General features: G+C 36.6%; 1 protein-coding gene across 6 annotated transcripts in view; it reads right to left on the reverse strand.

Moving 5' to 3' along the window:
• The window catches only part of LOC139964502 (uncharacterized), a 141,244-nt gene that overhangs the window by 5,603 nt on the left and 121,910 nt on the right, over positions 1-13,731 (reverse strand). For 4 of the 6 annotated variants that reach the window (XM_071966100.1, XM_071966098.1, XM_071966099.1 and 1 more), the window contains 14 exons: positions 12,941-13,039; positions 12,429-12,509; positions 11,430-11,555; positions 10,689-10,757; positions 10,032-10,055; positions 9,575-9,628; positions 9,166-9,196; positions 8,342-8,385; positions 7,431-7,502; positions 6,983-7,051; positions 6,069-6,215; positions 5,685-5,816; positions 2,262-2,555; positions 232-300 (listed from right to left, as the gene is read on the reverse strand). In XM_071966100.1, coding sequence (XP_071822201.1) covers positions 232-300; positions 2,262-2,555; positions 5,685-5,816; positions 6,069-6,215; positions 6,983-7,051; positions 7,431-7,502; positions 8,342-8,385; positions 9,166-9,196; positions 9,575-9,628; positions 10,032-10,055; positions 10,689-10,757; positions 11,430-11,555; positions 12,429-12,509; positions 12,941-13,039 — 1,311 coding nt within the window. The remainder of the gene's footprint in view (positions 1-231; positions 301-2,261; positions 2,556-5,684; positions 5,817-6,068; positions 6,216-6,982; positions 7,052-7,430; positions 7,503-8,341; positions 8,386-9,165; positions 9,197-9,574; positions 9,629-10,031; positions 10,056-10,688; positions 10,758-11,429; positions 11,556-12,428; positions 12,510-12,940; positions 13,040-13,731) is intronic. The other 2 variants (XM_071966102.1, XM_071966101.1) reach the window with 2 other exon arrangements.

Consider the following 13,731-nt stretch of genomic DNA (forward strand, 5'->3'; position numbering starts at 1 on the left):
GGAGGAGGTAGGTAGGTATCGGAAATGCATTCTGCACAGCAAGGGGAGGGAAGGAGGACCGACCCAAAGAGTCATTTCGTTTTTCTGCAAGGGATCCAAAAAGGAGTAATAGGGCATGGTACTCCCAAATTTTCCCCCTGTCCCAACACTCCTCCTCCATATCCCCCTCCTCCTCTTCCTCAAAAAGGAAAAACAAGGCCCTGTGGAACCGTAAAAGATTCGACCGCTTACCGACGGCTGATCAGCCGGAAGTAGATCGACGCCGAGGTCAGCCTCAAAGGGACGGACGGACTGTGACGTCTGAGAAGAGGATAGGCAAATTAAAAAGTTTTACAGAAAAAACTGGAGGGATTGAGAAAGTGGATGAAAGAACCTGCACCTTTTTCAAATGAAATAAAATGGCCAACGATCTCACTCATTTACTGGTAGAACTGAGAAACGATTCCACCACATCTTTTACAGTGAGACGTTTACCTTTAATTTGTAAACGGCAGAGGAACTCAAGGTCTAATCAACAGGAGTCCAGGATTGGATCCTTATTTTTTACAAAATCTTTCCAAAATTATACTTGTCAAAATTCAGTTAAAGTTTGACCAAAACCTAGGTCAAGAAAACAGTCCAAATTGCATCCAAAATCATGATACAACTTTTTTACGGTAATTTCCATCCGTATTTTCAAGCCATTCAACGGCAATTATATTTGGCCCAATTCAGGGAGAATTTGACAAGTGAAGAACAAAACTAGGATTCTCAAAATTTAAAGAAACAAATGTTCACATTATGATGATAATTGATAATAATAAATATATATTTATAATTCATCCATCATATGAACAAAATTTTGAGTGGTTATCATTTCTTATTTCATTCCATCTATTTTAATCCAGATTGAAATATCTTCAAAATAATGTTTTTCAAAAAATTTTCCATAAAAAAGTTTTCAAAGCAAAACTCCTATCATGTCTCTAAATACTGTATTTATCATATTTAGAATTTTAAATAACCATACATGGTTGAAAGGATGATTTTTTTTTTTCGGTGACAGGATTTAGGAAATCATAACAATGTTAGTAACAACACAGAAAGTCTCGAGTTAAACAATGATATCGTGCACATGCAGTTTTGCATGGCGCAAACGATCATAACAGTTTGACAAGTTTTCACTTGGCATAACTAAACTTAACAAGCTGTCCAAAAATGGGAGATAAAACTCTGGATTTTAAAACAAATCACAAATTTCACACAACTATGCCACTTCCACGTAAATGGATTTAGATAATGCAAAAAGTAGAATTTTGTCCTTTAAATGTATACATATAGATTCATATGCATATATATGATAGGCATAGCTATTAATAGCACTGATATGAAGGCACTGTAACATCATTAATAGCAAAGATATATAGAGAGTAGTAAAAAATAATATTTTCATAGCATCTACATAAATAGATATCTGCATTGTTAATAGCTCAAAGGAGTAATAGAAGATATGTCCTTGATATTATGAATACATCAGAGAAAACACTTCAGTTCTATGTGGATTATTGGTTCACTGCAAAAATTGGTTCCAAAATAGAAACTGCAAAATGCTCACATAATCATGGAATACACAGCAAGTCAGGCCTATCATAATGCTCATGAATAAACATCAAGTCAGCCTGTTAAAATGCTCATGAATAAACATCAAGTCAGCCTGTTTAGATGCAATGCTCATGAATTAAACATCGATTGAACTTGTCAGGGCAAATTAGAAATAAAACAAAAGCTATGCAGAAAATAATAAAACGGAGAATTTTCTAATCTCTAAGATGCCAGTTCAGAACACGATGACAATAAAATCACTGCTCATCGACCTCTCTAAAAAATATTGTTATTTTTATTTTCTTTCTTTTTTCTGCATTTGGTTGTTGTTGAGACTTTCAAAAGAAAAAAAAAACATTTAAATTGATGAATAAACCTGATTGGTTCATTCAAGATCATGCATGTTTATTTATCTAACCACCCACCCCATCTTCCATCCATCCACCCATAGGGGATGTGATCCCGGCACGAAATAGCCCTAAAGGTTTGGGTGCATTCAATTTACATAAAAATAAATAAAAATATGGTGCAAATTTCTATGCAAACTCTTTTGTGCACAAGTGCATGATGATGGTTTAGAGATAAATATTTTGGGTGCAATATGACAGTGGTTGCCTAGGTGATCTCTGGTGCCATTTTTTGTTTACTGTTTTTTTTTTTTAAAGTGGCATATTTCTTACACTATAAACTGCTGTGGAGGTGGGTGATTGGGAAGTTACTTCTGTGGTTGCTAAGGAGGTAGGCGGAGCCGGTGTGGTTATCTTAGGAATGAAGACAGCCTCCGTTGTATCTTGCACTGAAGGTTTGGCCTTCTCCGTCGTCGGGACACTATGAGTGTAGCCGGGCCCTACCGTGGTTACCTTCCTACCTGACGTGGCTTCCTCGATGGTCACTTTTCCGGATGATGGTTGCACAGGGGGGCTGGGTGGGGTAGGAGGGGGTGGGGTATCCTCTAACCTAAAGATAGAACCAAGCTAAATGGGCAAAAAAAAAAAGAAGAAAACGGAAACAAAAAGAAGGCGTGCAGATGCAGTTAGTCTAGAAGCAACGATAGATAAACTGATCTGTTGCTCAAAGAACAAGTAATTCATCGGCCGAAAGAGAATAAAATAAGATCAGAAAAAGATCAGAAAAACTAGAACAAAATAAACAAAGTCACTAGATTATATCTATATTAAGACGATTAAAAAACAAAATTAGTCAAAAATGAAGGAACGTATTAAAGCAGCTACTCTCTAAAATGGGATTTTTTTTTTTTGGCCCCTCAGAATTTGTTTTTCACTTTTGCTTTTTTCATATTTGTTTTTGTCTACAACATTATATTGAAAGATAATTTCTGAATTCTTTGAAGTAATTTTAATTACAATTGTTTCTTGGGGGAAAAAATACTTCAATTGAAAAACTGAAAAAGTTCTCAAAATATTGCTAAATAATTAGACTTAGTAGGAGGAGGAGAAGAGAAAGTTCTTTTTTTCGATCGATTTGTTATAGACAAAAGGAAAAACAACTTGTCATTTGTGGTTGTGTTTCCCGACACCAGATTTTGGCCTGTTTTTGTTTTGTTTTGTTTTTTCCTTCCAAGACAAATGACCGGAAAAGTGATCAACATTAACGAGAGAAATGGAATCAGCAGGAGGGATACGAGGAAGAATTTTATGATAAAAACTGAAGGATCATAATTATAAAACAAAAAGTAAATATACAGGCAAAAAGTCACTAACATCTATACAGGTACACAGAAGATGAGCTACAGGTAATCATTAGAGTTTGTAAGAAGGATGGTAGCAACAGAAACATTTAAAAGGAAATATATATATATATTTATTAAAACAATTAAGGAAACGCTTCTCATCAAATGTTGAATATTCATAAAGATGCATGCAAAATACTCTACAGTGACAAGCAACAGTTATTAATATTCATCATTAAAATAAATATTCATAAGGGACACATTAAACTTTCAGTAAAACGAGAGATAAAATCCAGTTATTCAGATCAAAAGTTATTTGTTATTTAACTCATTAGACAGGAAATATGTAACCACATACTGGTCTACCCAAAAAATTGCAACAGGAAACAATAAAACTAGACATACATTTGCATGGAAATATTAAAAACATATTCTGGAATTTGGGACACAAATTTTCACAAAAAAACAAACGCATATGCACAGAGTACTCAACAAAAGTTATTTCTAGAACACATCAAATCAAGATTGAGTATCAATAGTGTTATGATTAATAATGAGAGACTCAAAAATTCCTCTTCTTTATGACCAACACTACAGGAGCATGACTCATTATAACTTAAAAGGCACTACTGTAAATGATTTTCCTGTTCCTGTAACCAAACAATATAACTCTAGATTTTTGCTACTCATTTGTCAAAGATTGAGTGGTTCAACATTATTAGCTTATTATCACTGGTAAAAGGACACCATGCCTCTTTTGCAACCACGGCGGTTCACCCATTTCCTTATCGGCAAACACAACATAATGTTACCACATCATCGGCAAAAGGCACTAAAGCCCTCTATTATGGACACCACACCTCATACAGATCCTAATCGGCAAAACACACACACAATAAAGTATTAGCACATCTTCAGCGGAAGGCACTCAAATGTCTCTTTATTACGAACACAACAGCTCATTTATAACCTGATCAGCAAACAATAAAAACAAAAAAATATTAGCACACCTTCAGCAGCAGGTACTAAAATGCCTCTGTATTATTACAAACACAACAGCTCACTTATATCCTGATCGGCAAACAAAAAACAAAAAATATTAGCACATCTTCAGCAGAAGGCACTAAAATGCCTCTTTATTATTACAAACACAACAGCTCATTTATATCCTGATCCGAAAACAAAACAAAAAAATATTAGCACATCTTCAGCAGAAGGCACTAAAATGCCTCTTTATTATTACAAACACAACAGCTCACTGATATCCTGATCTACAAAAAACAAAAAAAATATTAGCACACCTTCAGCAGCAGAAGGCACTAAAATGCCTCTTTATTATTACAAACACAACAGCTCATTTATATCCTGATCGGCAAACAACACAAAAAAATATTAGCACACCTTCAGCAGCAGAAGGCACTAAAATGCCTTTATTACCAACACTTCGGCTCAGGTACCTCCTTATTGACAAGTTCTACACAGTATTAGCATATGATCGGCAAAAGGCACTAAATGCCTCTTTATTACTACAGACACTACAGCTCCATTCTCTACTTATCACCAAAACGCTACATGGGTATTAGTAGTCTACCAGCAGAAGGCACTACAAATGCCTCTGATTATAAACATCTACAGCTCTATGGTCTGCCTATCACCAAACACAACATGCTATTAACAAATGATCAGAAGGGGCACTAAGTGCCTCTAAATCACTACTAAAACCCTATGGTCTGTTCATCATCGAAACAATATCAGCAGCAGCAAGGGGAATCAATGCATCTTATTAAACAGTATTTGCATTTGATTTCTTTCGATTTTAACAAAAGGACCTTAATTATGCAAATCATCGTCTAAGAGCAAAATTGTTTTGTCACTTAATAACCAATTATCTGCCATCTACCGAATAATAAATATTTTGTTTTAATTGTAGCAGAAAATCAAACACAACTTCCTTCTCCCAAATTTTTGGACAATTTGTTTTCGTTGTTTTTTTGGTCGTTTATGTTCAATTTTGAAAGAAAGGCACTTTACTTTCATATTTCCCACATTAAGAAAGATATCTTAAGGCTTTTAAATTTTCAAAAATTGTCTGAGATAATTTGACAAGGGTTAGAACCTCCAAGAAGAGTATATTTGGTTTCAGAAGACTTTAAATTTTTACAAGAAAACACAAAGATGGGATTTTTAACTCACTCCCAGACCCTTTTTTTCCCCCCAAATGTTTACAAAAATCATTTCGGAAGAGGTTGTCTAATTAACGGCATTCTCTGCCATATATATCATACATAATATTATTAAGGCCATGGGTAACTTTTTTACTACCATGAAGTTATCTCGTCTTGAACACATTTATCTCTACTTGTTGTCAAGCAAGGGTGCACTCATGCTTTATTAATACTACCTACATACTTACCATCACCTGCTGCATACCACCGTCTACCCTAAGGTAAAGTTCTTGGACGTTTTCAATGAAGATAAATGTCCCAGGACTTAGCGAGGCTGCCCCTCTCACCATGTGGCGAATCGAGGAAAACTTCACTACGCCCTGCAAAACAAAACAAATAATATTACCTTTCATATCTTTACTACTAATGTTACTGTAAGACTGTAGTTACCATTTTCAGGAAATATAAAGTTTCAAAATCAAACCAAATCAGAATACAGTTAAATTTAAATCCAATCATATAAAGCAAGTAAATCCATACTGAACAGCCTTCAATGCAAACTACTGTTTGATTTCATCAGGGATGTACAGTATCAAGGTTTAAAAACAAAAATAGCTTTACAACCAACTCACAGTTTCTTTACCATCACCAGAGGATCCGGTGGGTCCAGGCAGACCAGGAGGACCTTGTGGACCCGGTTCTCCTTGTTTACCGATGCCTGGTGGACCCTCAGGGCCCGGAAGTCCAGGCCTCCCTGGTATACTCTCTCCCGGAGGGCCCTGTTGACAATGGAAAGAAGAAGTTGTAATCTGTCTTATTTGTTACTTAACACCACTTTACCTTGTAGATGTAAGAGGAATGAAGGTCTTTTTAGCATTTTCTTCTTTTCTTTTTGTATACATTACAACCAAACAGGATGGGCTCTTGTTAGTAGATTCACTAGTAGAGTCACAACATATATAAATATATATATTCCACCTACCTTTATTAATTAATCATTATTGGCAAACTGGTAATTATACCTAGAAACTGGGTAGCAATAAATCTTTTTCTTACATAGTAGTACAAGTTACATTCTGTTCTTCAATTCCACTTGACCCCTTCCCTCATCTCTTCCCCCCTGGTCCCACCCCACCCCCACCAAACACCTCTTCATAACAGACTAATATCAAAGCACACATAAATTCTTGTCATCATACACTGGACCCTGACAGAGCATGTATGTGTGTGCTGATAGACTTTACCTTGATCCCTGAGGGTGATCTGGTGGTTGCTTACTCCTCTACGTTATTTTTCCCTCACCCATTAATTCCACTCCTGGTAACCCTTAGTACTGACTACAAGAGTGGTCGGGTTGGGAGGGGGGGGGGGGGGGGGTTGGGCATCTAAGGGCCTCAAACCTGCAAGTTTGCTTCATACCTAACATTGTAAGTTGCCAATGGACTTGCATGCTTTATTCTTGATCGATTCTCAAAAAACAAACAAAAATGCACATTTGTCCCTAAATCTTTTACATATCTTTGGTAACTACCGGTTACCGACTGACCTGTGGTCCCGGTAGACCCTGTGCGCCAACAAAGTCTTCTTTTGTTAGTAAATATTCAGCAGCATCACCCTGACAACAACAAAAAATAATCATAATATTTCAAATCTTACAATTTTTTTTTTTACAGTTTCTATTAATATATTAAGAAAGATGAAAACAATATGGAAATATTAAGATTGGATCATCCATATCACAGGCCCCATTCCCTCCCTCACCCTCCATAAATGATAAATTGTTGTTTTTTAACTTTTTTTGTAACTTTGACCAAACCATGTAACGTCTACACCGTCATTAGACAAAACATAATTAGCAACTTAAATCCCTTCATCATTAAAATATAAAAAAATTTCACCTGGATTTTGCCTTTCAATAATTTTTTTTTACTTATGAAATGATGGGTGGATACTCTACATTATCGAGAAAACAATAACGCTTTGTGTTTTATTACCTTCTGTCCTTTTTGACCGGGGGCACCAACTGGACCACTTACGCCAGGAACTCCCGCGAAGCCTTGCTGACCCTAGAGTGACCAATGTGAAAGAAAATAAAAATTAAAAATAAAATAAAAAAAGGACAGAATAGATTATTTCAATGAAATATGAAGCAACTTCCAAGGAGAAGGTGACCTTCATAATTCAGCGATGGCTCCATAACAAAGCAAAACGAGTCAATTTCTCGGACATAAACAGTCTTGAACTTGGAAACTCTGAATATTCCTTGGGGATGTTTGTAACCATTAGCAATGTCGGGAAGAAATAAGCTCCCTTCTAACATTTGAATTTTTGCAGACCTTCATCGGGCATCTTCACACCTTTAGGACATTTTCGGTGACTAGAAGGATGTTAGAACATGTAACTAACTCTCAAAACTAATTCTCCAATTCTCAAAACTATCAAATTTGATGCTGTTTTTGTGCAAAACTGAGACCTCGCACAGTCTTCCTCTAGGAAATTAATAAAGTTTTACTCCTTTAATACGAGCCCTCGACAAATACACCTGCTATTAGACATGCCACTGTCAATTAAAAACATTTGGCGTTTGAACCGCTTGAAACTAAAATATGAAACTATGCTCAACAGGTTTTTGCGATTCAAGCCTTGACTTGATACAAAACTGCAACTATTACTACAATGGGTGAGGGGAGGAGTAGAGGAGGGGGGGATTTACATTTTGGTGGGTAGAACTTCATGTCATGCTGTTAGGACAGTTTTGTAACGTTTCGTTGAAACTCCCACTTCATACATTTTCTGTATCTGTAAACTAAATTTTTTTTAACCCAAAAACAAAAGCATACCATTTTTGGGTTGTTTCATTCTACAAAATTCTATAATTCTATAAAAAAAGAACTTCAGGACTTACATCCAATCCATCTACACCATCACGTCCATCTCTACCAGGTTCACCTTTAAGACAGAGAGAGAGATGGAAATTAATCAACCAGGATATCGAAGTGTAAAATCAATGTTTTGTCTACTATAAAGGCAAAATTGAATAAAGAGGCAACTTTCATCAAAGATGTCGATTAAACCGATTCTACACAGACCATACAACTTTTGAGAAAAAAAAATTAATGCAAGATATTTCTTCTTTTAATATACAAGAATGTGACCAACAGAAAACTGGCAAGGAAAAGAAACACAAGCTGAAAATGGTTTAGAAATTTTTGGCTAGAAAGAGTTTCCATTCTACCTGAAATAAATTGTTTGCTCTTCTTAGAGTTTTATATTACTTCTTTATTACCAAACCCAGTGTAAATAAAATAAATTGAGTAGCTGTCAATTATTAAAGTGGCACTTATTCCATTTGCAATAACGCCCCAGAAATGTAAATACATTTGAGCACGAGTAAGATTGTCAAAATGTTCCGTTATGTCTTGTTTCTTCAGATAGGGCTAAAGTTCAAAAATGGGGATGCTGTGAGTGGCACGCTTAGACAATAACGGAGTGAGAATATACTAAGTTTAGGTCAGAAACAGGATTTATTCTTCCTCTATGAAATTAACCAGTTACAAGCTTAATGCCAAAGATTTCACACACAACAAGCCAAGCTGAATGCAAACTCCGATACAGAGTTAATCGTATGAGGATTAAGCCTGTGCTTGCTTCAGGACAGATCTGTAAGTAGTTAATCATTGCAAAGGCCTCTTTGCTCTCCCAACCCAACAACATTGAGTCTAATCTTACCTGGATCTCCCTGCATTCCCTTTGCGCCGATCTGATAAAACCAAAAAAAAATTTGATCAATGTCCATTCTTAATCATAAAGATATAAAACAGTTGTAAAATGTCTACCAATACGGTGGCAGATTGGCGTACACCGACTTTGCAGGTACAGAACCAAAGTGCGACTGGGTCCTAGATGCCTGCATGCCTTCACTACCAATTTTTTATTGGTATACTGGTGGCAGTTTTGTCAGAGGAACACCAATGCTGGTTTCGTGGGCTAAGCACTGCCGGTTGGATTACTAAGCCCATAGCAAGTTACAGCCCCCCCCCACCCCCACCCCTTCCACTACGTCAAAGAAATAGGCGAGAAAAAAAGTATTCCCTTGATAAACAAAGAAGGTAATTGAGACTGTTGAAATGTCACTTACCACTGATGTGGCCGCACCGCTAGGACCAGGTGGACCTTGTTCTCCTTTATCACCCTACATGGTAAAAACAAAAAGAATAAAAAGTAAAAATCTTACTTTATAATTTATCAAATGATATCATTTCTCTCCCCCTGTAAATGTTATATGTGTATTCCTTCATGTACATATTATTTCTGTAACGTTTGCATTGTAATCTTTTTTTTCAAATTGATCCACACATAAGCTATTCAAATTTTTACAGGGATTTCAATAAATTTGTGTGTGCTAATGCCTCTACATCTCCATGCTGTACAAAAAAAAAAAATCTCTCCAAAAGTTAACTTGCAGAACCCTGCAGGTATTTGAACACCAGCAGGAATTCACCGCAGAGATATAATTTATTTATTCAACCGTCAAAGTACACCAATTTTTACTATAGTGATGTTAGTACGAACGAACAGTGGTTAATCGCATTTACCTTGAAGTTTTCTGGAGCAAATCCCTGGCAAGAAATTAAAGAGGGAAAAAATATAATATTGATATTAAATATCGTTTCTAAATTACCCAGTTTTAATACATTGCTTTGCCAGAAGAACATAACGCAAAATACAAGCAGTGAACTAGAAAGAATGTGGATCTAGAATCAAACTAAAATGAAAATTAAGATTTTTTTATTTGCTTAAAATGCATTGTGATTAATAATAATTACAGGTGTTGTCTGGGTGTCAACAGCTAGAACCAGCAACTTATAACTTCCTTCCTTATTTTAAACCATTTCACAATTGATGAAGGAATCAAGTGAGCTGTTCACATAGTCTGACAAATATATAAGATACAGAATAAAGTATTGTCTTTTTTAATATACTTATTAAAGAAAAAATGAAGGCTTTCAAAAATGCACCCCCCCCGACTCACAGGGGTGAAATTATTGTCCCTGGGTCCCAAACTGACCCTAGAAACCAAAGAAGATGTCCACTCTCACATGACAAAAAGTTGGAAAAAAATGAGAATACTTTAATGCTTTATCTCATAGATTGGTGAGACTATGCGAAAAGTTTTCCTTGATTTCTTCGTCAAATGAAACTTTTTCTTTGTTCTGTGGTGCTGGAATTAAATGACAAGAGTTCGCTCTTACCTCTCCCTTTGGACCTTGCGGTCCAATCGGGCCCTCTGGTCCTGTCTCACCTGGAGGTCCCTGACGGCCCTAGGGTCACAAAAAGATGATAGTCAACAATAAGGTCATGACATTCTCACTTTAATCTACCCAGCTGCAACCAGGCATAATGTGACAAGTACTAATCAACTGGTTCCTCTCCTCCCCCTCCTCAACCCGTCCCCCCACCTCCCCTCCTCTTGCACTCCCCCCCCCAACAACAACTCCTTTTCCTCTTCAAACACAATCAGTGATGACCATTCTCTGCAGAGTTTACTTGATATATTTTCTGCAAAAACTGAATTTCTTAATACAGGGAAACATTTCACGAGATAATCATGAAACAAATAATGCACACAAAATATTCATGCAAAGGAAAAGAAAAAAGCAGAAAACTTGCTTATCCCAACCATTTGCAAATCCTTTAACCTCATTTCTCTTCTAGACAATTACTTTTTATCTGTTAAAACATGTGATGATAGAAAATGGTTGCAGGCCACTAACTTTAGTCCCAGCGTTGATAAGGGCCCATTGGAATTCTGGGCACACACTGGATTGAATTTGTTAATACGGGTAAACATTTCATGAGATAATCATGAAACATATAATGCACACAAAAATATTCATGGAAGGAAAAAGAAAAAAAACTTGCTAATCTCAGCCATTTTGCAAGATCTATAACTGGGCCTGTCGGAATGCTGGGCACACACTGGCGGTACTTACAGGGTATCCAGAGATACCAAAGTGGCCCTTTGGTCCTCTCTTGCCCCGCTTTCCTTGTTCCCCTCGGTCTCCTTTGTAGGGTATCAACTGCGACGTATCAGCGACATATAGATCTCCTTTCACACCCTAGAATTAAAAAACAACAGAAAGAGAGAGAAAAAACTCATTGAATCTGTCAAATGAATTGTTATATCGTTGACATTTTTAAATTATTTTAATATTTTATTCTGTTCTTTTATTAGTTTTAAACCTATATATAGAATTCCTTTCAATATGGAGTTGGGGCTTCTGAAGAAGTTCCTGCTAGGATAGAACAGTCAGGCCTCTCTAACTTTCAACAAATTGTTAACATGTTTATTTTCCTCAGTGGATAAACAATTTCTAGAAAAGAAAACATTTTTATTTACTAGCTCAATTGCCATCGATGACAACAACAACTCGGTTGTTTGCCAGATGCAATCATAACCATTTATGAAAAAGTTCCAATATTTGTTTCTCAATGATACAAAATGCTATTAGGACGTGGCTTTGACCTACAGATTAGAAATAACAAAAATCCCAACGATTTCGTTAAACAGATCAGATCAGCAAACTGAATATCCTGTCGCGACGCCTCTTGCCGTTTATTCAAACTCGCACACTTCGTTCCTCCAACAAACTGTATTTAACTGTTCCTAAACAACACTTGATGACCTATGGTTACAGAAGCTTTGAATACTCTGGCTCTTATCTATGGAACAAGTTACCAGATCACATTCGAACATGCTCTAAACTTTCTACTTTCAAAAGTTTTCTTTAAGACCCATCTTTTCACTTGTTCTTCTGTAAATTAATTTGCTCACTTTGTAAAGCGCCTTGAGCAGTGACTTTTGTCTACCGATTTGGCCCGATATAAGTCTCATTTATTATTATTAGCATCCTCAAGGGTTACCAAACATTCGCCCCTTGGGTAATTTTGTTAAGTACCGAGAGATGAAGGACCTGGTCACAATAACTTACTTGAGGACCCTGCGGTCCTGGTAGCCCGGGCAACCCATCTGTACCGGCCAAACCTCTGTCGCCTTTCACTCCTTTTTGACCCTATGATGACAAAATAGAATATATTTGCTTAAATAATGGAAAAACGTGGAAAGATTAGGAATTTTTGGTTCCTTTTTTCTGATATATTCAAGTGTCATACTGTATCGCAGAGATACAAACTTGAGAAATATATCGAAACAGACGTTAAAACAGCAAGCTCTTGATGACGACCAATCAAAAAAAAAAAAAAATTCAGGCAAGACTAGATATTTTTTGTAGGTATCAATTGTACAATCACTATTCTAAAACATTTTTCAAATATATTCAATTTCAAATGCATAAATTTGCTCTCTCCCCGTCCCCCAACAGCAATTTGGTCTTTAACAAAAGACTCTGACAAAAAAAAAAAAAACATTTTTTACAGTAATGTATTGTATATAATGCAAGACCAACAACAGGACTAGTTTCGACAATCTCCAGTAGAAACTTACCCGTGGACCGGGGTATCCTATTGGGCCCATGCTTCCTGTCGGCCCGGTCTTACCCCGCGGGCCTGTTTTACCATCCTTACCTGGTACGCCATCCTTGCTCTAGGGAGCGTATACGAGCAGACAGACACAGATGGGGAGGTGGGGGGGCATGATGGTACACACAGAATTGAGATGAAGGTGCAGGGAAAGGATTAAAGATAAAGAGAAGAGATGATGGTGTTTAGTGATTGGGATAAACAGGATTAAGGGATAAACAGGATTAATGAAAGAGGAGAATGCACAAAGGGAAAAAAGGAAGGGTCAGTGATAAATGAATGTTGGGAAACAACAATGATAAACTCATGACTGATAAAATAGAGAAGGGGGAAACAATCTCAGAAGGTTCTTGACGAATAAAGTGAGAAAAGAATACGTCTGAATATATCATGAGGGGCGACAGAGGTAAAGGTAGACGATAAACGATAAAAGACGTTAAGGACAATAGCTGTCTGTTTTGTCATCGATGAGTAAGTGTTAGTATTATCCTGGCTCTGAGGAAATCTCGGTAAGAAAAGAATACGTCTGAATACGTAATGAGGGGCGACAAAGGTAAGGTAGGTGATAAATGATGAAGGACGTTAACAACAATAATAGCAACGATGCATGGTACAGGAAGAAATCAGGAGGACAAAAGGGAGCGTGGAGGGTGGGAGGAGGAAAAATGATGCTTACAAATCCATGTTAACCAATATGTCATTTGTTGCCACTCTACATTCATGTATCACAGAATTTGCAAGGTGTGACAGGGCCAA

Source organism: Apostichopus japonicus, chromosome 23, assembly GCF_037975245.1.
Source record: "Apostichopus japonicus isolate 1M-3 chromosome 23, ASM3797524v1, whole genome shotgun sequence".
In the NCBI taxonomy this organism is placed as follows: Eukaryota; Metazoa; Echinodermata; class Holothuroidea; order Aspidochirotida; family Stichopodidae; genus Apostichopus; species Apostichopus japonicus.